This window comes from Melozone crissalis, unplaced genomic scaffold (genome assembly GCF_028551555.1).
Source record: "Melozone crissalis strain CALT ecotype California unplaced genomic scaffold, PUWL_Pcris_2 ptg000018l_1, whole genome shotgun sequence".
Classification (NCBI taxonomy): domain Eukaryota; kingdom Metazoa; phylum Chordata; class Aves; order Passeriformes; family Passerellidae; genus Melozone; species Melozone crissalis.
In genome coordinates this window covers 17,815,526-17,843,268 of record NW_026535796.1, presented here as the reverse complement: position 1 = coordinate 17,843,268, position 27,743 = coordinate 17,815,526, and the positions used below count along the sequence as shown (strand labels likewise).

The following is a 27,743-nucleotide window of genomic DNA, read 5'->3' as shown; positions in this document are numbered from 1 at the left end:
TAATTTAAAAATATTAAAAATAATTAATTGAAGTTTTAAATGCTACTCTTCACAGATATAGAATAAAGACTGTGACTATATGACCCTGTTTATAATGTCTTAATGTTACACAATTATCAGTAAGAGCTACAATACAAATATGTATAAACATGACACTTATGTACAGCAGTTCTGTGCAACATTAATGTTTTCTTAATACCGTTTGTTGGCAAGACCCTTTATGATGACTATGACTGTAAGAAAAGTTTAGTTTTCTATCAACTTCCAGGCCATTATAAGACTTAGAGCAATCAGTTTCTGCACAAAACTGTTCCCAATATTCATAGCGAGTAAACTTGATGTCCTCTAATGATCAATAAGAATATAGGCTAAAACTTCAGTTAGTAAATCTAGCCAGTTTTTAACACAACCATCACCCAGATGGACACAACTTAGGTTCTTTTAAACGTATTCTACATTTGGAACTTACTTTTTTGCACAGAAAAGGCACAAAATGATCTTATAATTAATTGGGAAAAATCAGACCAGTTTACTGCAATGATACCAGAACTCAGACACCTCACTTTCCCATACTGAGTATGGTACCACGTGAATATTGTGTGCTGTCGTAACTCTCCCAGTCACATTTGTTGAAACTAAACTTACTAGAGTATCTTGCTTACAGCTTTGTCCAAAATTGTCTCCAATGAGCTCATTAAATACTGTTAAAGTTCTTCTTTCTTTCATTTGTGACACCTAATGTTTTGGGATTTTCCCAATGTTCATTCATGATTGCATGTGGGTTTTTTTCTAGAATGGACGGGAACTCCCTGTGAGACCCAGCGGCAGCCGCCACATCAAGAAGCAGACTTTTGTAGTACATGCTGGGACAGACACCACAGGAGACATATTTTTCATGGAGGTAGAGACAAGAATAATACTAGTGCAACCAGTAGCAGAAGATATAAGAGAAACAGCCTTAAAAATCTTACATAATATTTTGTGCTCCCAGGTATGTGATGATTGTATTGTGCTGAGGAGCAACATTGGAACTGTGTATGAACGTTGGTGGTATGAGAAGCTCATCAACATGACTTACTGTCCCAAAACAAAAGTGCTTTGCCTCTGGCGCAGGAATGGTCAGGAGACACAATTGAACAAGTTCTACACAAAGAAGGTTTGTATCTTGTTTAATATACACAATACTGCAGGGAAAACTGCACAGAAAAATATAAATCCTTTGTGTGTCATATTCCATGTTTAATCAAAAAACAGCACTCTCTTGCTAGCACTGGTTACTGAACTGCAATGGCTGTTTAGCAGCACTGACATCTGAAGCTGGCCTTGTGCCCTGTCATTTACTTGAAGACAGTTGTCCACCAGAAAGTATTTAAGAAATGACACGTAACTTTTTTGTTGGAAGAAGGAAAGCATCAGTATTACTAAATATTGTGTGAGCTTGCAGGCTTGTGAAGATAGTAAAAATACTACAGAGGATTCATGGGCAAAACCTAAATAAAACTATGCCCTAGGAGTTAATTGTATAATTTTTGATCTTAGAATTCTGGAATGGCTTGGATTGGAGGGGACCTTTAAGATCACCTACTTTAAACACTCCACTGCCATGGGACACCTTCCATTAGTCCCTCTGTCCATGTCACTGACAAAGATGTTGAACAGCATCAGACCCAGTACTGACACCCAAGGAACAGCACTAGTCACTGGTTTCCACTTGGATGCCGAGCCATTACCTCAACTATTTTGAGTTTGTCCATCCATCAGATTTGTTCCTTTCTAGCTCAGCTCTGTGTCCTGTATCTTGGGCTATTGACAGAAAATGTTGTTAAATTTATCTCTGAGATTATGGCTTAATCTCATAGTTGAAGGAAGAGGAAGAGAAGAATATGCCATAAGGAAGTTGATAGAATAACAAAAAGATAGGTATGAGGTGCATGACTAACAATATTGATTGCTGCAAGCTGAAAGAAAGGGAGGGATCATTATTTTGATGCCTATTCTACAGTAAGAAACTGCATAGGCTTGGTTAGAATGTGCCAATGCATGAACTCTTCACTAACTTATGTGGTTAAATGCTATGAAATAGTTTCTCTATCATCTTGTAAAACAAATATAAATACTAACTAGTAATAAGGTGTGCTTGAATTTGTATGGGCTTTTGGTCATTGGGCACCACATGGGGCTTGTTCTTTTTGTAGAACCTTAGAATCTTGCTGTTCTTTTCCCTCCCTTGGTAATTTGGAGGAATAACATTGTATTGCTCTTATATCTGTTAGTGTCGGGAACTGTACTACTGTGTAAAAGACAGCATGGAACGAGCAGCAGCAAGACAGCAAAGCATTAAACCAGGTACAAGATTTTAAATGTTGGGAACTTTTGTTGTTTAATCTGCAATCAGCAATTTTTTTTATTAATAACTCCTTTGAACATAATCTCCTTTTACTTGGAAATCTTGGGATAACTTTGTGCATCTATATGCAAATAGCAGATTGTTGTCTTTAGCAAGAGTGTATTTGAAAGGTATTTTAAGAATTGGACAATAATACAGTAGTAAAAATATGGTTTGGAAAGTGTTTGCATTATGTTAAAAGCCATTCCCCAGAGCTGAGTGGTTCTGCAAAAAATGATGATTTTTCAAAAATAATTTTAAGAACGCACTTTTTAGCTGAACTGAATAATGCATAAGAAACTAGATGAAAATGTCTAGATTATTTACCTGCTAATAACCTCTCTTATTATTTAAATCATATTTTGACATTTTAATTACTTAAAGTAATACCATGCCATGCAGCTCACAAATACAAGCCTCCTTTGTGCTGCTTATGTATCTGTACTTAAGATTATGCTCTCTATGGTATTATGTGAGTGCAGGATGTTGCTATTCAGAAATGAAATGTGGCATTTGAAGCAAACAAACAATACCCCAATATGACATGCAATAAATACAGGATGAACTGACATTGATGTTGTTTCATGTTACCAGAATGAAATTTATTACAATTCAAAAAATTCTGGTGGTTCTTAGAAAGCTGTCATCAGTGAGTGAACTCACTGAAATGGTCTCTACTATTCTTAGTAGTGTCCTTTTGCTGTGCAGATCAGTAGGAATTATGTTTTTACTATTTAATATTCCCCTTCAGCATACCATGACTTGGCTGACTGCTTTCTCCACCCTCTCTCTCTCTCTCTCTCTCTCTCTCTCTCTGAATTTTTCTTTTGGTTTCTTGTTTTTGTTTTGGATTTTTTTTTTCTTTATTAACCTCACAGGCCCTGAGTTGGGTGGTGAGTTCCCTGTGCAGGATATGAAAACTGGTGAAGGAGGTCTTCTTCAGGTCACACTGGAAGGAATTAACCTGAAATTTATGCACAGTCAGGTATGAGGGAAATCTGTGAGAAGACTGAGCATGAAGCTTTCTGCAGCACGCCTGTATAGGTGTTTCCTCTTCCCAGAGTATCAGTAAGGAGAGGGGATAGTTTGATGTGGGCAAAAAAACTTAGATATGTTTACACTCAAACCCACAAGCATGTATCTGTCTATCTATCTATATTTATGTGTGTGTAAAAACACACTGAAATTAAATGTCCTCAGGAAAACTATAATCTGTTAAAGAAAAATGTTGATAGTTCTTTCAGCTTCTTGTTTGTTGTGGTCTTAATTGTCTAAGCGGAAAACAAATGTTAGCTTGTATTAAGAGACAGAAAAAGTGATCAATAATAATCTAAGCTGCTATAATGCATCACACTGTGAACAAATCCTCATTGCATAAGCAGTCAGCCTTAAAGATACAGTGTTTGAGTATTACAGGTACAGAAGGCAACCTTCTGCATTGTATCTCATCTATCGTATTTTAAAATTTTAGGAATTATCTGTAGAAATTTGTAAAAAAATAAAATAGGACACTGACTCTTGATATAATTCACAAAAATAAGAAAAAATACTGATTTCTTTTTCCTTCCAAAAAGCAGATATTGTGGGCATAGAGGAAACACAAGTAGAATTGTCATTTCTTCCTTTCTCTGGATGTTGTTTCTGTTGCTTCCTTTGATCCTTGTTTTTTATTTTGCTTTATGTTTTTTGTTTTGCATATATTAAATGCATGCTATGCTAGACAGTAGAATCAATTTTTAGGGGAGAAGGGAGAGTGTGTGTATGTGTGTGTGAGAGTGAGAGAGAGAAAAAAAGAAAAGCTTCTGTGAGTTCTCTGTGAAGTGTTTTTTCCTTTCCTCCTGACTAGACTTTTCTCCCCACACAAGCTTTGTTTTTCTTTGAGGATACATCAGTGTAGATCCCACTGGAAGTGCACATGCATCTCAAACACACATGCTCAGAATCTTTAATACTTCTTCCAAGGTCACAGCCGCACCATGTGCCACTTCGAGTTCATATGTGCCAGTCTAAGGAGTAGAGAGTTGTGAACCTCCCTCAGTTTCCTTGCTGTCTCTTAAAAATCCCACCTGCAATGTCCAACCTGCTGTAGAGTTTCAGACCTGCTCTGTGATGGAACACTCTACTTGACTAAGTTACAGATTTTATCTTTTCATTGGGTGTGCTGAAATACAAAGAACTGTAGGAGGAAGTTATTGGTTGCACAGAATGAATTTTCATAGTTCTTGAAAATGACAGGTCTAAAACCTTTGAAAATTAAACCCTGGTCTCAAAGCAACAGTATGATATCCTTATAGATGGATATAATAGAAATTAATTTGTCCTAAGGTAAGGACAAAAAATAGGAATGTTCTGTTTGCTACTTTGCCCAGACGTCAAAAAAGTTCTGGTATAACTGCTCATCTCTATGGAGATGACTCCATTTCATAAATGAAAAGGCAGGCAAATTCACATTTGCAGTGAGAAAGGACATAGGAAAAGATAGTCACATCAGCAGCAGCATGGTTCTTAAGCATTGCAGGCATCTTCACAAGACAAAGACCCTCACTGTTAAGCACATAGTGAGCACACATGTATTTGTGCAAAAGAAAAACTCCAGATGCAAGCCTTATTTTTTTTTTCCTGAAAGGCTGGAATGACATTCAGAAATAACTAGGGAAACCTTGTACTGATTTTTAGTATGGGACTGTCTGGAGCATTACTTTAATTTTGTACAACAGGTACTGAGACCTGTGCTACTACCAGAACTCACAGAATACCAGCTTTATCATATCCTTTCTTAGAGAGAATGGTGTTCTAATTTGCTGTCTGTCATGAAAATTCCTATCTTTTTTCTGGAAAAGAGTCTGTACAGGCCAGACCCATGACATATGCCAGCAATCTCCCTTACCTGAAGGATTATTCCTACTCTTCATCACCTTTCCAATGAAGCTATTGCCATTACTTAAGATGGATATTGAAACAAGTGCAATTCTGGAAAATACACTGCAATATGTTTAATTCTTGGTCTGTTAGATTATGTGACCAGGGTATTCAGTACCATTTAGGGGATCCAAGATATGTAACCTTGTTTTCCTTTTCAAAGCAAAGTGTCTAGACAGATAACAAACATGTATCATTTGAGGGTATCTGTAAAATGGACAACTGTAGCAATTACATAAAGCACTCCTACTAATTGCACCATGCAAAAAAAAAAAATCCCCTCCAGTTTCATAATCTTTGGAGCTAAAGGATGTTGGCATTCTTATTCTGACACTGATCAACCAGTCTGTTTTCTTAATGAAAGGTCTGCTATTCTGGATGATTTTTTTTCAATTCTTGTATACATTGTGTGAATTGCTTCCTAAGGCGGTTGATTTCAGAATATTTCTATAAGCATCATTGAAACCAGGATCCCACAGCTGTTTTTCGATGTTGAAAATGGCATTTTTTATTTCTGTTGAGTTTAAATGGGAATACTGATCAACAAAAGTCTACAGGATCTCATCAGGCCCAACTTTCTCTTCATCTTCCTCTCCTTACTTAATATGATGGTCCTGTTCTTGGCTATCTTTCCAAGTACTCTTTTCAGTATTGTGGCTTACTAGTATAAGGGATTTATGTTGCTCTGCTTGATTGGACATCATAGAATTAATTTAGAACATAGGAAGAGGGCTTTCCACTTTTTAAAAGAAAAATATACATGCAGTCTATGTGAGAAGACTGAACATACTGCTTCAGTGTGAAGCTTGCTGTTACGAAGGTGTTTTTGAAGGCTCTTGATTTGTGGTGTGTGTACTTTCTTACCATCTTGTGAATTCCTTAGGCAATGTCTCAGATGCATGGTGGGACAACCTGTTATTGACATGTGAGAGTTGTCTTTAGTGTTCACAGATTGTCTCACCATGCTGCAGCACATGTACCTAGCAGGTTAGAGGATGTTCTTTAGAATAGTGAGGAATCATGTACCTGTGGCATTGGCAGATAATTCTGAGTTCACATCTACAAACTCTGTTGATATTGGGACTCAGTAGCCTGTGCCTCAATACATCTGTGTCAAGAATAGATGGAAGCTTAATAAAAGATGCATAAGGCACATGCCCATCTACAGTAGGATCCACACTGAATGCTCTGTCTTGAGGAGCCACAGTTTCCCTAGGGTAAGTAACTGCTATTTCCTTTATGTGTGTTTTCTGATGGAGTGAGAGGAGGGCATCTCTGTCCCTTAACCAATATAGCAAGAAATTGCCCTTTAACTCATATAGTCTGAAAATGGATTGTAATTGTAACAAACTTGATACATTTTCATCTTGCTCATAGGTCTTGTGGAAATGCAGCACTCCGTAACATTAACTCGGATCGTGAGCCCCTGGGCAGTCACGTCTCTTAGGCAGTTTTACTCTTCCCAGATAAAATGGCCAGTGTTCTGACTGAGCCTTTCTACTGAGTTTCTGAATTTTTGTATTTTAGACTATTATCAAAACTTTTCACACCAAAGATTTCAGAATTAGCAGAACTAAGTGAAGTAAAGAAAGTATTATGTTATTGATTTGTTTATTCTGTAAGTGTACCTCAAAAATTAAAATGTTTTTGACCAAGTAAACTCATATAGAATATGAATGAAGACAGGCAAATAAAAAAAAAGATGGGATTAAGTCTCCTTTCCCTTGACTGCTTGAACATAAGCAGAAATAAAGATTTCTTGTTAAGTAAGTGGAAGTTTTGAGGTTTTATGTTGAACAAAAAATATCTCAGGTCTGTTGGTTAGTTCTCTGTCAATAAAAATAATAGTAAAATTCCTTTGACTTGAAAATCAGCATGTCTTATCTCAGATTTACTGATCTTCTTGACAATAAGTCTCTTCAAAAAACTCCACAACAATTTCTAGTGTTGACATCCTTTGTCTTTCATGCATAGCATATAATGCATGACTACATTGGTGTTGCTAATATGGGATTCAAGAGGGTTGCAGAGTTTTCCTTTCCTGTCTTTCTAAGACAATGAAGTTTCTCTAGTACCATTTAAAAAAAAAGGTCCTGAGATCATGGTGTCCTAAAAGTGTAGGCACTTCAAGTATCCAACCACACTATTGTAATACAGTTTTCAAAGGACCTCTCTAAGGTGTTTGACATACACACTCCAAATATTAGGCAATGTTACTCTTAGTGTTTCTCTTGCCTTGAAAAGCAAGTCTATTAGAAAGTGGGATATGGATTAAAGTCTTTATAGCACTTGCTACAGCTTCTTATGTCTGTGTACTGACTTTGACCCTTCTAGACGTGCACATAAGAAGGGTCTGTTTTGTATCTTCAAATAGATTGGATGTTAAACAAACTCATTATGCAAAGAGAACTTGTTTATTCATGCAGTCTTGGTATTTGCGTTCTGGACTGAGAAACCTCGTTGTGTTGTTCAACAGCTTTTGTCTTTTGGGGTTCATGTATGTAAAACGTGACTTTAAGGCAGGTTTGTTTTCTAAATGACTTGCTCAGCTGGCAGAGCCATATGTGAAGTGAGCAAAACCAGAGAAGGTTCCAAACTCTCCCATCCTGCTTCAAGCAGAAAACTGGTACTGACTGTGAAAAGGAGATGGTTCCAAGAGTAACTCTGAAGATTATATGTCATAAACTCCAGTAAAATCTTACATGGCAGAAATGTCAGGGAGAAGAAAGGTTGGTGGTTCCTCATTGGATTCAATTTGACTGCTTGGTAGGTTAGGAGGATCAGTATCAGGGTGGGAAGTATAGTGCCCCTTACCTGCCCTCTGTGCTGGAGGAGGATGCATGGAGGGGCAGAAACTACCTGGGATGGATCAGAGGCTACAAACAGTGCCAAATTTGGGAGCCAGCTTTATTCTCGTCCCCCTCTTTTGCTGTATTTCAGGTGTGTTGGTATTCTTTTTGCAATAACTCATTTGAGTGCCTGAAGGGGTAGCAATGTTGGATATGTCAGAGTTACTAACTCCTTCGTTTCTCTTCCATGCTTTCTCCTCCTGCAAGGAGCGGAAGGTACTTCATCTTCTGCTGTCTTCGCTTCTTAGCACTTTTAAGTTTTTTGTTGATTTCTAGCATTGTGGCAAGTTTGTCTTCTGAATATTTATTTCACCCTTTATTTATGTATTAAACTGTAAATGAACTGGTAGTGTATGCTATCAAACTTCAGGTTGTACCTGTTGTGATGATGTTTTTGTTTAATTTTGATTTTTGGCTTAAAAAAACCTCCAAACCCAACTAATTTTATGTTACTTTTCCTCCTGTTTTTGTAGGTTTTCATAGAGCTGAATCACATTAAAAAGTGCAATACTGTGCGAGGAGTCTTTGTCCTGGAGGAATTTGGTAATTACATTATTTTGATATTAGGTCTGTACTCACATGGCAGTAACTCAAATTTCCAGTCTTCGGATTCAGAGTTGCATTGCAGTTTCAAAGATGGGAGAGAATGTAGATTGCCTGTAAGGAGTTGCCTGAGACATGGGTGACTTTACATAAAAATTTCTGCATTAATTTTTATCATATTAAGATTTCTGATCTAGGTGCTTTTTATCATTAGACAGAGAAAAGGTCCTGAGTCTTTTGAAACAAACAGAAACCAGATGTGGATGTGTGTGAGAATTGTCTTGGTCTGTTCCTTTTTCATCTGAGAAACCACAATTTTAAAGCAGGATTTAAAGTTGATCTTTCTCAACACACCACGCTTTCATTACAAAGAATTACTGTTAATTGCAAAGCTTTCTTTTTGCTCTAATGTAGTTTAATTTTTGTTAAATGGAGCAGAAGCTGTTTTGTCTAGTTGTACTTTATTTATCCTGTGATTGTTATTTTAGAGAATGAGTGGAAAAGTAAAGGTTAAGGAGAACAGAGAGTTCGTGCTGTTTTGGTCAGTTATTGCTGTTGCATATATGTCTACACTGGAGTCTGGGCAATATTTCAGGTTACTCTTCAATGTTAGTGTCAGTCACAATATTCTTAATTAGGGTCTGAAAAGCACAAGTGACTAGAGATGCAGCTCTCTGGAAGGGTGATCCATGTACTTCTCCTGAAGCCCAGATTGGTTTATTCTTCCAGCCATCTTTGAGACATTTGTTCAGGTCTTAGGAGTATGTCTGAAACATATAAAAAGGAGCTGAAATTTAATTCTATAGTAGATCAGTATGCATACTTTAGCCATTAAACAGAATCTGCATCAGCAGCTCCCATTACCAGGACTGTCATGTTCTTTGGTACTGTGAACAGAATGTTCTGGCTGAGGGCTTCTCTCTTTAATTATAGAAGACTATTAACATGAGATTTCTGAAATTAATGCCTTTGTCCATGAGAATTTATTGTCTCCTTTGGGTGACACAAAGTTCTAAGTGATAAAACCCTTCTGGATGTTGCAGTTTGCTTGTTGTTTACCATAAATCTCTCAGGTGTTTCAGGTTTGAATTGGTGAACAGTTTTTTTCCAGTTTTTGAAAATGTTCATGGTTCATATTATCAGATCTGTATATTTAAACCCTGAACATGTTCTGATAGCTTAGATGTTTATAAGTTCTGTTCAGTTTCTGTTCCTTTGATAGCATGTTTTCATGCTGATGGGCACGATTCATTTTATTACTTACAGAAATTTCTGGAGTCAGTAAAAGATTATTGATTGGTTTTACGAAGATGAGAATTCAGAAGCCATAAAATTAGCTTAAAGAGTGGCTTCAGCTTCTGAAATCTTTACTTGAAAGAAATTACTTCGATCAGAAATTATTTTGGATCATTTTTTGATGTTTTATGCCAAGAATTCTTTTAGTAGTTTGTTTACATTGCACAAGAAGAAGGGCAGTGTTTGGCTTGGTTATTTCTAGTTAATTTGTATTGGTGACTCTCTAACAGAGCATTTAGCCCCTAAATAATATCTGTAAGAAATGTAAGAAAAAGGACTTCTTATTTTTTTACAAAAGATTTTGTAAACAAGGGCCTATTCCAAAAGCTAAAATTGTCATATGGAACTTAAAAAGGGTAATTTTAAGAAGTAACTAAAAATAAACTGGGAGTTGAAATTTACAAGCAAAAACTGAGAAATTAAACCACTTGAGTTAAAAATGTCCTCTTTCACAAAATGGAGGTCACAGACAAGAGCCAATTTAGATGTGTCAAAGATTGACAATTTGCCCATCCAGCTAACACAGAGGAAAAAAAAAAAAAAAAAGGAGGGTGTTGCAGGGGAGGTAGCTTTTCTTCTTATGCAGAGGTTAGAGGCTACCTCACAGCTGTTTTTTGGATTGTTGTAAAGTTGACAGAATATTACAATCTGTCCTGTTCAAGATAAATGAACATGTTTGGTAGTAGTAGACTGAAAGCATTCATCAAAAACTTGCTTTAGAAGAATGAAGTTTTAGAAGACTGAAGTTTTTAGTGTTAAACATTGTAAATCTTGCCATCAGATTTATTATAGTAGGAGCATATTGAAGTAGTAGATGCTCTTATAAAGGTAGAGTCTGGTAAGTGTGCATACTCCAGTCTGATGGGAAGTACTTAAATGCGAGATTTTGGTTTTACCAAGCATGAGTGCTCCAAATTAGTGATGGCACAGGAGGAAATTAAAGGTCCATTTGTGTTAATGCTGGGTTTAGATGGCAGCATCACAGCTGGACTTGTGGTTTCAGAGCAGGATGCAAGCAGAAGTTCAGGAATTGTGTCCCACAAATGAAAGTGTAAACTTAAGTAAGTGAGGAAATGAAAGGTTCTTCCCTCTGGAATTTGAGTTACTGCTGTGTACTTGTGCTTTACTTTCTTGTGGCCCCTTCACCGCCGCTGCTATGAAAACCTTCATTCTCCAGCAGGTAAAGTGATCTCCCCTAAACTCATTTTGTGGTAGCACCATATTTTCATTTACAGGACCAAAGGCTGCAGGATGGTGCCTAATTTACTCCCTTCATCCACTCAGTTCAAGACCATCAGGAATAACTTCTAATGTTAGAAGAAAATGCTAATCTCTCAGTTTGAGGCTTGGGTCTTTTCTTTGGGGTTTTTTCTTGTTGTGGTGGAGGGGTCCTTTTTGTTGTGGGAGGGCAGTTTCTTTTTCCTTTCTTCCTTTTTTCTTTGTATTCTGCAGTAGTAGTGCTTTGACTTCTGTGTTGGTAAATGCAAACCCACTCTTCTTAATCTTCCTAACTCAGTCCTCTCAGGAGAATTTTCTGCATTGGAAGGATTGTGAAGGAGTACTTTAAATAAAGACAAGGCAACTTACTGTGGAGAGACAATACCTTGCCTAGCTGCTCTCCTCTTCCCTCTCTTCCTATTCTCAATTATGATACAGGACTTTACAGCTTCCCTTCTCTCCTTCCCTTGTGGCACAAGGTCCTTACAGCTTTCCCTTCCTGCTTTTTGAAGAGTATATGAACAGTTGTATGTTATCCAGTGGGCAGTGAGACTTAAACAGCTGTAAAAGTCCTACCCTATTTGGCTGTGCACCAGCCTCACTCCCACCTTTATTCCCTGGTGACATGGAGTTAATTTGGAACATCTGGTGCCAACGGGTAAGGTAGCTTGGATGTGCACCTCCTTATCTCCCCAGCTTTAGTCTCTGGTATCACTGGGGCAGTGCAGCCTGGGTGTGCACTTCCCTTGTTTCTCAGCCCTTCATGCAGCTGCCAGCTCCAAGGAGAGTGAGAGTTGAAAAATAAACAAAAATATTACTTTTTACCATCATTTTCTGTACTTTTCAATAGATTATTTTCAAGAATGACAATACCATGACATATGAGAATTAGTAGGTACTGGTTTATATTTTGAGAACTTTCTCAAACCCAGTCTGCACTGCCTACTCTTGGCCCCTTAGAGTGTGATCCGTCTCCCTCTCCAGCGTTTAGCTGTGTCATACCATAGTTGAAGAGATGACATCTGCATGGATAGGTTTTGTTGTGGACTTTTCCTGGCTCTTCATACTGAACTCATCTGCCTCTGTTTCTTTTCTTGTCACTAGTACTATGTGTAATAAAACATTTATCCTTCCTCTATGAACCTGGAATGATTTGGTTTTGCATAATTTCTGTACTGCTTCTTCTAAATTCTTTTGTTGTGAAACAGAAATTTCATGGCAAATTCCAGCTATTCTGGAAGGGAAGTACTCAGAGCTGGCCTTGGTATTCCCCTGATATTGACTTTTTAAATTTGCCAGTTGAATGTTCTAGTGTGGTCTTTGTTCTCTTCTGGTGATTTCCCATGGTATCTGTTCACAACATTTGCAGACCGAGTGCGGGCCAAAGGCACAGTTCAGATGCACTGCACACAAATGAGCTGGTTACAGTTTGCTTTTTTGTGCATCCTCCAGTGAGAAAAAAAAGACAAATTTCCTTTACCTATATTATGCCAGTTTTCTTTCTATCAGTTTGAGGCAGTGCAACGGAACAAGGGCAGATTTTCTGGATAATAGATTTTTTTATCAATGCCTTAATCTTCCTTTTATGTAAAGATTTCTATAAGCCAACCAGCTTGGTATTTTAGGAATATGTGTCACTGAACTCAGCATTTTATTTTAACGCAACTCATTCAAAAACTTTGAATGTTTTCAGTGAGTATGTCAAGTAAATACCATCACACACATCCTATACAGGGGAAGGAATATCTTGAAGAAATTAAAATAGAGCTGGAAAACAGTCTTCAAGTTAAGAAAAAAATTCTCCCTCAGCTCCTTTTTTTCCCCCTGGATTTCACTAGCTTACTATACAGGATACAGTGTCCAACAGTTCTTTTGAAATTTCTTGCTCAGCAGAGAAGATCTCAAGGGTGAAATCTCTGGGATTCATATAGTGACAAATTCCTATGGAATTTTTAGGTTATGTTTTATTGTAGTAGGCATTAGACATAGTTTGTTATTAAGCATATTTTTTCATTATTTTTACTGTCTAGCAGGAATAAGTAATATGAGAAAAGCCAGAGTCTCTTAAGAACCATCGCATATCTGCTGTGCCAAACACAGGCAGTGAAAATTTTTGCCAGCTTGAGTAATTTATTATGACATTACCAGTGTCTTCCAAGGATATATGTAATGTAAATGAAAAGAAGTAGAAGTATGTAGAAGTGAGGGATAGTGAAGTGCCCTGTACCTGCACCTGCTGTCTGTCTGCCTCCCTTCCCTTTCCCATGGGAACATTGTGCTATTTCTTCCCCATTTGCCTCTCGTTTTTTGAACTTTTTGTTTTGTCTCTTGCCCGTCCGGTTTTAGTTCCTGAAACTAAAGAAGTGGTGAGCCACAAGTACAAGACGCCAATGGTGAGTCTGTTGTGATGCCTCTAGTGGTTCTCTAGAGGATGTATCTTTACATTTTCATGTGGAGAAAAGAATTACATTGAGACTCCAGGATTTACAGTGAAACACCAGCTGCTCTTTATGATGTTTTCAGTAGGGGGAGACAGCAAAACTCAGTGATTGTTGGATCTATGAAATTAGAGGAACTCACTCTCACCAGTAGTGCAGAAAGCACTGTTTCCTTTTTTAAGACAGATAAAGATGAAAGGTTGCCAATTTGGCATTGAACTTCAGCACAATAGGACCTGGTGGAACTGCTGAATTTTAAGACAGTGCAGAACACAACTCTTACTCCATAGAAGTGTTGGAAAGGGAGGCTACTTCCTAAGAATAAAATTATTGTTAACAATTTACAAAAATTCCCATCTCCTCATGAGCAATGACTTGTGAGAGAACAGTAAAAGTATTGATTCCTGCTGTATAGATGAGTTCGTGTTCTGGAATAATATTCAGTTTTTATAACAATTTTTGTGAGCACCAACAGTTGATAATGATGCTTAGCACTTTTATACATGATCAGGCTTATATGCATTCATGAGGAAGAAATAGGAGCCAATGATTATCATCAGAAGGGAAATTTCAGTTTATGTCTGATGTGCACTGTGCACATTTGGTGATTTCATGGAGACTCAGTCTTTCAAGAGGAGAGAGAGCAAAATTGTTTGAAGAAGCTGGAAATGTTTTAGAACAAAATGCTTAGAATATATGTAGCTTAAGAAGCAAATAGCTGTATCTGCTAGTAAGAAAGGCCAGTTTAATGGAAAAAAAAGTATTTTATGGAAGTGTTTTAGCTTATACTGTACTACAACAAAACGTATTGTTATGCTTATTACCTTTACGAAGATTTTAAGTGTCAGTTCAAAGGACAAGAATTTTTAAGATCATCAGAACAGCTGGCATTAGAACTGGTATATAAATTAAGTCTAAGTCTTACCTTCACTGAACTGTGCAGCCAGTCACGTGGTAAAAGAGGATTTTTGGTTAAATAATAGCACGGTTAATCAGTTAAATAATTGTAAAACTGAGTAGTGCTATGTGAAACCCTCTCTTTAGTTAGCTCTTTCAACCCCTCCCAGAAAATATCTTGTAATTTCATGAAAAAGACCAAAAGCAAATATACAGAATGGTTTTTTCAAAGCCAGTTAGCCAACTTTCTAGCTTAGCATGCTGTTCTTAAAAATTATTAAATCATACTGTTAAGCAGCTAATGTTTTTATCCCAAAGGAAGTCTTTAGTTTGTTATATGGCTCTTCTTCTCTCTCTGTCTCAGTTAGATGGTGGTAGGGGACACATTTTCCTGATTTTGTCTGTAGCCAGAGTACTTGTCCCATGAAGGAAGACATGCAGGAAAATACAAATGTACAATGGATTTTGTAAAACACTTAATCTGAATTTCAGTATCTCTTCTAAATTCTTGTAGGCTCATGAGATCTGCTACTCCGTGCTGTGTCTCTTCTCTTACGTGGCTGCAATTCGTGGAAAAGAGGCAGAAAACAAAAGCAAACCACCTCGACCAGTTTCCAGTTGATCAGGATACTTGGAAATATCTACCCTTTGGCACACTGATATGCAGTACTCCCAGTTTTACTGCAGTTACTGGAGCTCACTTTCTGTCTTTTCTGAGAACTTGATTATCTGTGTATGACCCTGCAAGTCTTTCCCCATAGAAAAACCTAAGCCTTCCATGTTCAGTCTCCTTCTGAATTCATCCTTAATGGAGTTTTTAAATGAGCTTTTAATCAGACAGTTTTGAGCATCTGCATCCAGCTGTGAGTGACTTACTCTGGACATTCCTTTGAAATACCTTTTTTGTTAAGATGAGTAACAGCTTGAGTTTGGTTGTTTTTTGTTCTAGTGGTACTTGTTACAATTTGATCACTTTTCAACTGCAGGCTTCTGCTTTCAGATTCTCTGGTATGTGCACAGTGGAAGCAGCCTGGTCCTGTATGTTGTTTCAATGTTGTGTTTTTGTTGTTTTCCTTCTGTGTTGTTCATTTTAAATTACCAACACAGCATTCCTGTCACATAGTTCTACAATCCCTTTTGGTAGAGGTGAACAATTTAGCTGTCATAGTGTTAAAATATCATGTGACAGTTGAAGTTTGGTTATTTAATTGGTCCATCTGTGGAGATGGCTCTTCTCAAGTGGAGGGAGAAACGTTGAATGTAGTGTAGTGTAAAAAACCTCAACATTTCATGGGTTCTGTGGATTTTCAAATGGGAATTTAGGTAACATTTGTAGCTACCCCAACAGTAGAGTTCACAGATGCAAATAAGCACTCCCTAAAGCAGTGAATCACAGGGATTAGAAAATTAATAAGGCAGTGTAAAACTTGGAAACATTATTGGCAGAAGCACAGTACAGAAATCTGCAGAACATGTTCAGAATCCCAGAGGATTTTGCTGTCTCCAAATTTTTTAAACTATTGCTTTTTATTTTGTTTTCAATCTGTACCTGTATATGAAGGGATCTTGAAAATATTGTGTTTATGTATAATGAAACTTGCATAGTTAAAACTATCCATCACATTCCTTATTTTAAATAGGCTGGATATGAATTTTTTTTTGCATCCTGTTTTTGTTCTTGAACTGTACTGCACTTGTCTGGAAAGCTCTTAGGATGCTGGAAGGTGAGACTGTCTAGAGAAAATAATGTTACATGTAAAATACCAGGCAAAATTGCTCTGACACAAACTGATGTATTGTATGTTTTGACATAGAATCCTGACTAAATGCACCCAGAAATAACCCTGTTTTGGCTTGGTCAGGGTATCTACCATTTAAAATGGAATATACTAGTATGGGTGAGGATGATGTAAATATTACAGTATCACATCTATTTATAGAAACTGTACAGCTCTCTGAATGTGAAAATAAAATGTCATTCAACCAGCAACTAGTTTTCATCCTCCTGTGCTTTTCTATCATTTGTTATTCTGAAACAAATGTAATTATATACAAAATACATCACACACATAGATGAAATAGTGAAAAAGAGAAGACTCTAAATGGACAATCTAAATTTCTTTCCATATAAGTAGCTTTAAATAATGAGGGTTTTTGTTCTTCTAAAACAACATCTGTGTGTCATTTGTCTTTAAAACAAAACATTCATTTTTGTAAAACATGAATAGGGAAAACAGACACATCTGAAATATGTAAATTTCTTTTGCAAGTTTGCAAGTGGAAGTGGTACGTAAATGATCTTGCATCCTTTCCTAGCACAAAAGCAAAGCTGAAATTGGCAAATAATGAAATTAACTTGGTTTGAATTTATTTTCTTTCTTTTGCCTTCTGAGACTATAAATTTTCTTAGAGCAACATCTGAATTTTTAGCATTTGTAGTTTTCTGCATACTACTGTATTTCAAGTACAGGTAAGACTGAAAGCACTTTGGTCTATAGTAGAGGTTCCATTTATGCAATGCTGGGTCCCACTGAGGTAGAGCATTTCAATTTTTAGGTTGTAATTATGTTAGTAGGCCTATTAAAATAATCAACTTAAAATTATAGGGGGAAGATTATTAAATGCACAACATCATTTACTATATACAGCTACTTTTAAAATTACATAAGCTGCTGTCTGCTTCAGGCTGATGAGAAACATCAGTGCAGAATAAGACTTTTAAAGGACTTGATAATAAAAATGGCCCTCTGTCCCTTTTGACAGAATTTGTTTTGACAGACAAGTGTGGCTAAATATAGAGCTTGCTGTTCCATGGCTGGGATGAATCAGTAACAAGCTCAGCATCTGCTCTGACACTGGGCTTCTGCTCTTTAGGTGAGACTTGGCTTCAAAACTGGGGACATTTTTTAAATGCATGAAATATTTCCCATATTTGATGTTTTGAGTGTAGCACTTTCATCTGAGCAAAAGACGTGCTGTGCAGAGTCTCCACCACCAAATGCCCAGTGCTGCTCTCTGGATACCAAATGCAAATGCAAGCACTGAGATAGATGAAGCACTAAGAGATAGATGAATTTTGTTTTGGAGGAAAGAAATTGTTACAGTGATTTGCAAGTGTTTTTGGTTATATCCCACTCATTTTGATATTTAAGTAACAATACCTTGGTAGCAGATAAGAACTTAAAGGCCTCTAAACCTTCCAGAACCAAATGAAAGGCTAACAAACTAATTAGGCTAACAGACTAGCTATAAATCGTTCTAGAAATTTCCTAACACAAAAAGAATAATTCCTACGTTTTTACCACTAGGAGGAGCCTGTGTCTTAGTTTTTAAGAATTTCAAAATTGCAACCTTTTTATTTTAATGTTTGTGTTATTTCCAAGGCTCCTACACAAATGTTACAAAGAACATGAACTTGCCTTAAAACTTCCTTATGGCTGAACAGATTTCTTTTTCTACTACAATTTCTTTTTTGTGGAAGTTGGTTTTCAAAGTGAGGGTTGTAAAGTGTTCTCTGCAAATGCTGGAATTTGTGAGTAGTCTTCCTGACAGTTTTTAAAGTGGAACCTAAGTTACTAATTTATCTGTATTCTGGTTATCAGATCTCCATTGTGATGTTCCAAAAATGCTTTTGTTTTATTTGTGAATGCAGTGTCCACTTCTAATACGAATGGGTCCACATTTTAAAGGTTAAAGATTAAACATCAGTGAGTATCACGATGCTGCTACTTATTAAGTGATATTTGTTAAGGATATGTCTGGGAAAAGCATTTTCAGGGTCTCTTGAGGGAAAGAGCTCATTACTTTAAGAAACCTGTTGTAAAAATTTCTTCACCTGGGTTCCTAACTTTGGATAATCCCTACCATCCTACTTTAACACTTTCAGGATAGCAGAGTAAGATGAAATGTTCATCTGCATATTAAAATGCTTAATTGCAAGTAAATATAAATCATTAAGAATTGCAATTCCAACTAAAGTTCTAGCTTAGTAATCAAAGTGGATGGGAAAATTGGCTGTGATTGTAAGCCTTATGAAGCTTTACATTGCAAAAATATTGAAAATATTTCTAAAATGGTGCTACTTATGCCAAAAGAGGGCTTTTGGCTCACAGAGTGTGTTTCTAATAGGGACACATTTGTCTGCAATGGTAACAAATCAGTTCTTGCCCCAGTGTCAGGCAGAGGCTCTTGTTATCACTGAATTCAGAACTAGGCAGGAAATAGAAGCTAAGCTTCTCACAAAGCGCAGTATTTACATCTCAGTTCCCCTTGACTGCCAAAGGGATGAAAGTCAGATGATGTTGCCTCTGAGGCAAGATCTTCCTTCTGGGAAAAAAAATGGCTTCTGCTTAACTCTGACTCCAGTGTTACTTACAAACTCCAAGTCTCTGCTCTTAGACAAGCCAGGTGTCAAAACAAAACATCTCAGAGCTCCAGAAGTGGAAATTGGGACCAAGAAGCAGCAGCTTGGTGCAAAAGACCTTGTCATATAAAAGGCAGTGCCAAACAGTTTCTTGCTGTTCTAGAAGTCACAATTCAGTCAGAGGCATCTGCTTGTCACAGGGCAGGACTCTCCCAGGCAGCAGAGTGGTGACTTTGTGCTGGTGGTAAAGGCTTCACACAGAGCCCTACCCTATGACACCCTTGGAAGGTGTTAAGTGTGAACAACAGCTTTGAGATTCTACAGTCATTCCCTGTGTGGCTGTTTCACTAAAATAGAGGAAATGTGATGAAGCTTTAAATAGTAGGTATGTAATCCCTCTTTCCAGCACTGTGTCTGGAGGTTTAAAAGCTTGATGTTGGTGACAAGGGAGGTTTGAGTGCAATTGAGTACATGGCAGGCTTAGGGAGGACCTCTTTCAGGCAGTTACTGTACTCAGATATGACAAAAATGATCTTGTTTATACCAAGGTTAGTAAAATAGTAAGTTAACTTTCTGTTTACAGGGGTACAATGTTTTGAAACTTCTGCAGCATAGTAGTTCTAGCACTGATTGATTTTGTTTTAAAGCATCAGTTCAACAAAGAAGCATATATATGTCAGCCAAGGGCAAACAGTCCTGCTTCTATTTGCACCAGTTACTATAGTGATTTAGGAACCTACATAGAAATAGAAATCCCCATCTCCCAGAATAGCTTTATGTAAAAAGGAACAAACAGTGTCAGGAAAAACACCAGTACAACTCTAAATAGTTGCTTCCTTCAAGTATGTGAAAACTCTGGTTCTGTATTCTCATTCTTTGCTCTCATTTTTGCCTTTTCAGTTTCTCTTACTAAGTACAGTGAGTCCAAGTCTATCCATAGTGCTCTGGGTATCAAAGAACTCTCCTTCTTTTTACACGCCGCCCTGCTTGGATTCCTCGCTGTTTCCTCACACATCTTTGACCTACACTCTCTTCAGCCAGTCAGGCTCAACTCTGCACCTCAATTTCCCATCAGATGACCTCCATCTGTTTCCCTCTGTAGTTTTTCTATACATTCTTCTTGCCTCTGTGGCCATCATCACCTCCCAGCCTCTTTGCCCAGGCACTTCAGCCTATGCTCTTCCCAGTCACCTGCTCGACCAGTCCTTGCCCCTTTCCAGCATCCTGTCACAGTCTCTCATCCCTCTCTCCTGTCCTTACCAAGTGCTCTGTCATCTTCTTTCATTCTCAGCCTTATTCTATGCTTACTCCTCTTGCATTTAAATCAAGTTATTTTTGGTGGAGTGCTGAAGAGTGCTATAGAGGGAAAGGAAAGGTTTCCAGTCTTAGTGCTGCTGTTCTGTGATAGCTTCCAGCAGCAGCTCTTCTATACACTGCTTGTTAGAAATGACTCAACCATTTAGTTTGATATTAAAAATAAATAAATTGGTGCAATCCAGATTAATAAATAAATAATGAATTGGTGTAATGCAGTAGCCTAAAAATTGTCATAAATTGTTAATGTTTTTCAGTACTGTAGGAAACAAAAATCATAACAGCAAATACTATGCTTTGTAGATACACAGTCCAGTAATCCCCCCTCATACCAGTGAGGAAGAACAAGTCCTGTTTTCAGGTAGAAATTTTTGAGGACTTTCCTATGATCAAAATCTACTGTACTTGGGGTTTTCTTTTCAGGCATCACATACAATGAGCTCACCTACAAAGAAGAAGAGAAGCTTGGATTTTTTGGCCATTTTTTCCCTGGGTACATGAAACAAAAGTGTATTTGAGAGTTATATTGATACTTAGTCTTTTTGTGATCATAATTTCCTGGAATATATCTGGATTTCTGGGGCAATTGTTAGCATATGATGGGTACCAAGGGAATGCAACCTTATTGAAGGTTAAAGTCTATCCATCCACACTTTGGGTTCGTGTATTTGGGTCCCACAATTTATACTTCCAAGCAAAAGAGTGGAAACTATGTATATTGTTTATGTTTGCTAAATACATTGTATAGAACACAAAATCACATTCAAACTGTCATCCATGGATAAGAAGAAAAAGGGAGCACACTTAACGCTTTTTTTTGTTTTAAATTTGCTTGTCCACTGATGTTTTAAATATTTTAGATTAGTCACTTTTTTAGATTATTTGTCTTTGTACAGCTGTGCTAATACACAATTATTGACTGAAATGTGTTCATAACTATGACACTTATCTGTGCTTTCGGGGCTGGTTATTGACAATGTTTCTGTCTGGCACACAAAGCAGATGCTTGACTATTTTTTCCATATCTGGGCCTAATAAGTGAGGCTGTTCTTATCTATTTCTTTTAAACTTTCACCAGTTCATGCTGTTTAGGATGTGTTGCTTATGCAGACTGCTGTGGGGACCCTGCCCAATGACAAGTAAAGGATATCTCTATGACAGCTTTTGTTTCCCTAAAATAGAGTTCTCTTCTTGCTAAGCACTTGAAAGGTATCAGTGGGGCTATTTTTAATCTCAGCAGACTGTTCTTATAAAATTCTTTTGTAAGGAGACAGGAACAGCTTGTAGTTCTAAACCTACTCTGAGATGACATGTTAGTGACAAACTTCTCTCCTAAATACATACAAGGATTTTGTTTCAAAGGAATTCTGTGATCAAAGCAACATAAATGATTTTTCTGACTTCCAGAAAAATCTTTTCTCTTGCTACTGTCCTTCGAATGGCCATTATATGATTCCACTAAGGAAAAAGTTCTACCAAATAATATTTTCTTATGTTTTGATTCATTCTACTCGATTGTAGATCTCTCTTGAAATAATTAGAACAATAATTCTTTCTCATAGGGAATGAAACCTGCAGGTGAGATGTACCGAGGCTATCTTTAAATGTTTGGCATGTCCTGCACTGAAAAATTTGTTAAAATAATATATAGGAATGCCTTGATCCCTCACTGTAATTTTCAATAAGTAGAACTGAATTTTATATATAATTTGATATAGTAAGCCTAGAAAAATCTGAAAGAGTTGGTAAAGATAAGTGTTCCATCTTACAGAGAGGAAGAGGAAGATAATCTCAGGACAGGTGAGGTACTTTTCATAAACATTCTGTTGGGACAATTTCAACTCAATCAATTTAATTTGCATTATACTCCACTATATCACGTAAGTATTGTAGCTTAGGCAGCAAAGCTGCTTAAGAATAATAGAACATTTTGGGTTGAAAGGGACCTTTGAAGGTCATCTAGATCACCTAGGTCACGGAAACATTGGTGACAACATCACTGATGGAAACATGGCTTCTTATTACACAGGTTACCTTTCCTTGGACACACAAGTATTCACCTGCATTGTGGATGGTATAAAAATATATTAGAAGTTGGCACCCTTTCTGCAAGAATAGCTGTAGTACTAGAGCATATACTTAGATTTACAGTGACTTGGCAATGAAATACTTTTGAGATTTTTATTAACCAGTCAGAAAACTAAGGCTCAGGAAAGAAACAGCAATCACTTTTATTCTGCAGGTGTCACCAGAGATAAGCCTGCTAGTTTTAAAGTAATAGTTGTGGATCTATGATAGCAGAATACAGAACAGGCTGCAACCTGAGAAGCTCTGCCAAACAGTCACTGTCACGACTGCTGTGTGGACATAACTGTAATTTCCTTCTTTAGCTTCAACTGATCCACTTGTTATTTGTTAATAGGAAAAAAGAATTATCTCCATGGGGGACCATCCATTAACTCCCACACAGCCTTTGACAGCTTCTGTATAAGCCTGCTGAAGAGGAAAAGGAGGAAACCCAGCAGCTTTACCTTAATCTGCTATGCTCACACCACAATTTGAAGCGATTTTCTTCATGCCTTGCAGCCCTGAGCAATAATCTCTCAGAGCAAGAGCTGACAATTGGGTGGGGGGAGCTCCTGGCACTGAAGGGGAGAGGTGCTGCTGCATGAGAGAGCTCTTTTGCCATTTTCTTTGTTATTTTAGAAGTAATGGTCAATCATTAACTCATTTTGCTGTTATTATTTGCTCACAGAATAATGGTCAGGATTTGAGGACTAAGGCAATCTTAAGGAAACAAGGTGCTCAGATAAGGTTTGTTTTCATTTGACAGTTCAATTCCAGCTGGTGGCTTTTATGAAGCTTCCCATTGCCAGGAGTAAATAAATATTGTTTACTTAGAGTATTAACACAACAGTGCTGAAAACATGAATGAAACAAGAGAATTGATACTGTGGTGTGAAATATGTGTTGTCTTAGGCTGAAGTGTCAGCAGAGGGTTTGCTTGGCAGGTAAGCCACCCTGAGAGAACTGGGCTGGTAGGAATACTGGAGGTGCTTTTTCTTTGTCATAATATTTTAGAAGTGATGTTTCTTACCTGAAGTGAAGCACTGGGCTTTAGTAATGCTCTGCAGCACCCCTGTGCTTCAAATGAGTCTTACATATGTTAATCCAAAGCATCCAAGTATCTCCATCAGGTGTATAGTTCATAGTCTGAAGGGAAGGCATGTACACTGAACAGGCAGCCAGCACCCTCAATTGATAGGATTTAAATGGAAATTGTGGAAGCATCAAAACTTACAGTCAGTTTCACATCCAACTGGATAGAAATAATCAGCCTGAAGAGCTTATGTTTGTCTAAGTTACATATATTTTTCACATGGAAGGGTCTTTTTACTGGAGCAGTAACAGATTGTTTTGTCTTGATGGAGAAAACTACTGGAAGAACTTCAGCAGGACTGCTGTTTTTGTAAGTAACTGCTATCAGCTGTGAAAGACACTTATGTTCCAAAAGAGACTGCTGTTAGGTAGGAATTTTTAAACTTATGACCTATTTTGATTTTTTCTTTTACTGTTGAACAAGCCTTACACACTTCTAACAGTACTAAAAAACTACAAGGTAAGAATATTTGCCATGACATTTGGAGATAAGGCTGATTTTACATCAGAGGAGATCTCACCCAGGAAATTATAGTCTAAACTGTCATTCATCAAGTAGTCTTTCAGGTGCGATGGGGAGAAAATTGGGAGATACTTTGTTGTTCTTAACCAGGTAGGTTGGGAGAAGCTTCTCAGTGTATATGGTTTTAATCAGATTGGGTTGAAGATTATTTACTTAATAATTTATTTATTACCAGCATGGAATTAATGGGCAATTAGTGACTCTACTTTTAGGATCTGTGTCAGCCACTGAACAGATAAATGACAATAGTATATGCTGGCAAAACATCAATAAACACCTACCATTTTCTGAAGACCTTTCTTGAAATAATTACAGGAAGTTGAGGCTTTGCAGGTGCACCTTCCCTCTTTTCCTCTTTTCAGGAAATTGAGGAGTGGTTAGTGTTTGGAACTCAGAATTCTTATTTTTTATGAAGACTTTTTAAAAATCTAGTTAGTGCTTCTCTTTTGTAATGCTTTGGATTTGCATTTGACTAATTGTCATTGGAAGTTTTGGAAATCAAAACTAACTTGTGTTTTTCAAGTGGAGCATTCTTAGAAGGCCCTATGGAATTAGGCTCCAACTTTTGCAATTCAGTCACTGCTTTGCAATATGCATTGTCCCACAAATGCTGGGATGGTCCTCTTGGTCCACTGCCTTCTGGTCACAGGTTCTTTAGAATATGGATCATCTCTGTCTTTTAGTTGTGGTATGTGCCTTTTTAAAAAAAATAATAGCATTGCTCAGAAAGTGTAAGCACAAACAATGTAAACCTGGCTGCATATTTTCCTTTTTAAATTTTATTTAATTGTTGAATAACAACAATGTGCAATAGAGCAGTGTTAACCTGGAATAAGTTTGCTTTGGTTTTAGAGGGTATCCTTTTTTGTTCTGATATCATAATGAAATTATTAAAATACACATCTTATGACCATCAGTGCTTTTATTATGAAGATGCATTTGCTTGGCTAATACAACTAACACACTGTGTCAGATATGCTTTGCCATCCCAAGTGGCATGTTGGAGGCAGAGGAGGAGTGTTATTTCAGTTCCTTTGTGTAGATTCTTCCAAAAGGCAATGCTGCCTGGATTAAAATCATCTTCTTGCCTTCTCCTGTGATCATTAAAATGTACTTCCCAGCCAGAAACTATCAACTACTGCAGGAAAAACCCTACCCCAGATACTCTTCAAACTTGTAGGTGAGAAGCTAGAAATGCTATCATGTCATTTGCTTAAACAAAATAATCTGCAAAAGTGCTTACATATCACTTATGGCCTTTCACAAACCTTCAGGAAGAGTTATTACAGTGAGTTTATTTCATTCATTCCAAGCTTCTCTTTAAAGTTTTTTATTTACATGCAAATAGTCTCCCTTGCTAGAATTTTCACTGTTTCATCTGACATGCAAAATTATCCATGTAGATTCATGTGATGTCTCTGATTGGTAGAAAAAAACCATCTAATAACTGGAATTCTTTGCTGGTGTCTTTTTAAAAGCTAGAAAACAAGTAGTGAGTAATTATCAAAGGAATTATTTTCTATAAAAAGCAGAACAGTAGCTATAGCCAGTGGTTCCCAAATGGTGTGGTTTGGACACAGTTCTGCTCGAGAGCACAGCAGTGGATAGTTCAAGCACTCACTGACAGTAAAAACAGCAGGAATGAAAGTTACATTCTGTTGCACAGAGACTAATATAATGATTATATACTGTAAATAGTATCTTACTGCTTCATTATTCTGAGCTACTTGTTTCTTATGAAGAATGTCAGACTTCTGCAAAGAGAAAATGGAGTGAACCGTACAATTGGGGGATTTATGCTTGTTTCAGACATTAGGAAATGACTAGGGTTTTTTCAGTTTTACATAATTTTACTATTTTTAAAAAAACATATTTTATGTATGTAATGGGGGAAAAGTTTATCTTGATTTATTTTAATTACTTCACGTGGAGACAAGAGCAATCTAACTACAACAGATATATGAAAAGAGGAAATATTGTCTGAAAACACACTGAGTAAGCAAGACATTACAAGACACTGCTGCCTCCTTGTACATGTGTATTAAGTGATTGCTAAGATGAGCAGGACTCCTAAATGAGCAGAATTTGTGTTTCATTAATATCTTCACTTTTCTTCTTTTCAAGTTCCACTCTAATGCTGAGACAGAAAATGGAGAGAAGGATTTATTGTCAAAATACATTAGCTGACTGCTGTTATACCACTTCATTCTTTTTAAGTCTAAAATGTACATTACACATCTAGATGCACTTAAATGTTAACTATAATTTCTTTGTTGAAGCAAGGTTATTGATATTAGTTAGTCCTATTATAATAAATAACTGTTTCTTAGAGGGAGTTCTTGTGGTGGATTAAGAAAAAATGACAACCAAGTATTCTGTTACTCTTACAGATTTTTACATTGGCACAATGTATTAAAGGTGGAGACCCATGGAATACTGACTACTGAAAAACAAACAGAAATCAAAACAAATACACATATAAACATTATTGTTTATATTAGATATAAAAAATGTTTATATGTGCATTTGTTTATAATAATATAAACATTACAAACATTCTCAAAAGTCTCTACCATGAATATTTAATGATTGTTTATTCACAGATCTGACCAAACAGCCATTGCTCCTTTTTCCAGTTGAATTATTTTTATTCTTACCTTGACTTGCAGATCAACTGAGATTCAGTTTTACTGAGGAGCTGGAGAATGAAAAAAACTTTAAGATATTATCAGACATTAAAGAATGGTAATTTAAAATTGAGACTTAGTACTGAAAGTGAAATATGGACACTCTCTAGTAGTTGCTTTTATCTGATGATTCTAAGAAGATTTAATGTTCCTAAAGCAAGCTTCAGATGATGATAAAATTAATCTGTGAGCCCTGAGAGTATTGGCACCCAGCACTGCAAGGTGTACTGTATGCACATTCCTGATTTAGCACCGAGTCAAATATTCAACTTGGTGCTGTGTAGAAATACCTTCAGGCTTGCTGTGCTGAAAACGGATTTCCATCAATTACTGTTATGTAGGTCACTTTTGCAGCTTTTACTGGGTTTGAGCACTTAAAGTAATGCTACATACATTTGTACTGATAAATAGATACTTTGCTGGCAGCTTTACAAAAAATATTTAATTTATAATATTTTTTAATTCTGTTATAAACATGTGACTTTTGTTCCTGGTCCTTTTGACAAACAAAATAATTTGTTATAGCTGCAAAAATGTTTGTGATGTAGCATGCACTACCTTATACATATGTCTGATAGCCAATGATTTGATTTAAAACCTTCAGTTACAGAATAAGCACAAAGTCCAATGAAGTTATCCTCGATGCAGTGGTTGTAGATAGACCTCCCTTCCACTGCTAAGTATCTGCTCTAGAAATAGCAAGTCAGAAGTGCAATAATTGTACACCATCAGACCTCTATTACCTAGCAGGTAACCTAATTCTATCATAATGCTTCAGAATGAAAACAAAAATCTTACTGATGCGTGTAATTAACAAACTTTTTGTATACCACCCAAAAAATCAGATAAAGGGGAACTATGGTTTTATTTCCTTTTAACTACCCATTAGTCTCTCTTCCTTGCAGTGTTAGGGTTATGCATAGGGTTCATCTGATTACCTCTGACATCCAGCCTGCACTCTATTTCAGCTTCACCACACTCATTGACAGCTTTGCAGGTGTAAATGCCTCCGTCAAAGGGAGTGGGCTTGCGGATCTCCAGGGTCAGCACCCCCTGCTTACTGAACATGCGGTACTTGGCATCCCCAGAGAGATCCATTTTGTTTTTGAACCAGAATATCTTTGGCTGAAGAACAAAAAAGAAGATTTTTA

At 36.9% G+C, this 27,743-nt stretch overlaps 2 protein-coding genes across 17 annotated transcripts in view; one reads left to right on the top strand and one right to left on the bottom strand.

Moving 5' to 3' along the window:
- Nucleotides 1-16,546, top strand: part of MADD (MAP kinase activating death domain) — a 68,385-nt gene extending 51,839 nt beyond the window's left edge. For 15 of the 16 annotated variants that reach the window (XM_054275798.1, XM_054275795.1, XM_054275794.1 and 12 more), the window contains 7 exons: nucleotides 794-901; nucleotides 992-1,156; nucleotides 2,274-2,346; nucleotides 3,265-3,371; nucleotides 8,628-8,697; nucleotides 13,558-13,604; nucleotides 15,061-16,546. In XM_054275798.1, the coding sequence (XP_054131773.1) occupies nucleotides 794-901; nucleotides 992-1,156; nucleotides 2,274-2,346; nucleotides 3,265-3,371; nucleotides 8,628-8,697; nucleotides 13,558-13,604; nucleotides 15,061-15,168 (678 nt within the window). In that variant the 3' untranslated portion in view covers nucleotides 15,169-16,546. The remainder of the gene's footprint in view (nucleotides 1-793; nucleotides 902-991; nucleotides 1,157-2,273; nucleotides 2,347-3,264; nucleotides 3,372-8,627; nucleotides 8,698-13,557; nucleotides 13,605-15,060) is intronic. The other variant, XM_054275797.1, reaches the window with a different exon arrangement.
- A 10,931-nt stretch (nucleotides 16,547-27,477) lies between these two features.
- MYBPC3 (myosin binding protein C3) overlaps nucleotides 27,478-27,743 on the bottom strand; it is a 59,082-nt gene continuing 58,816 nt past the window's right edge. The window contains exon 32 of the mRNA XM_054275567.1: nucleotides 27,478-27,717. Coding sequence (XP_054131542.1) covers nucleotides 27,478-27,717 — 240 coding nt within the window. The remainder of the gene's footprint in view (nucleotides 27,718-27,743) is intronic.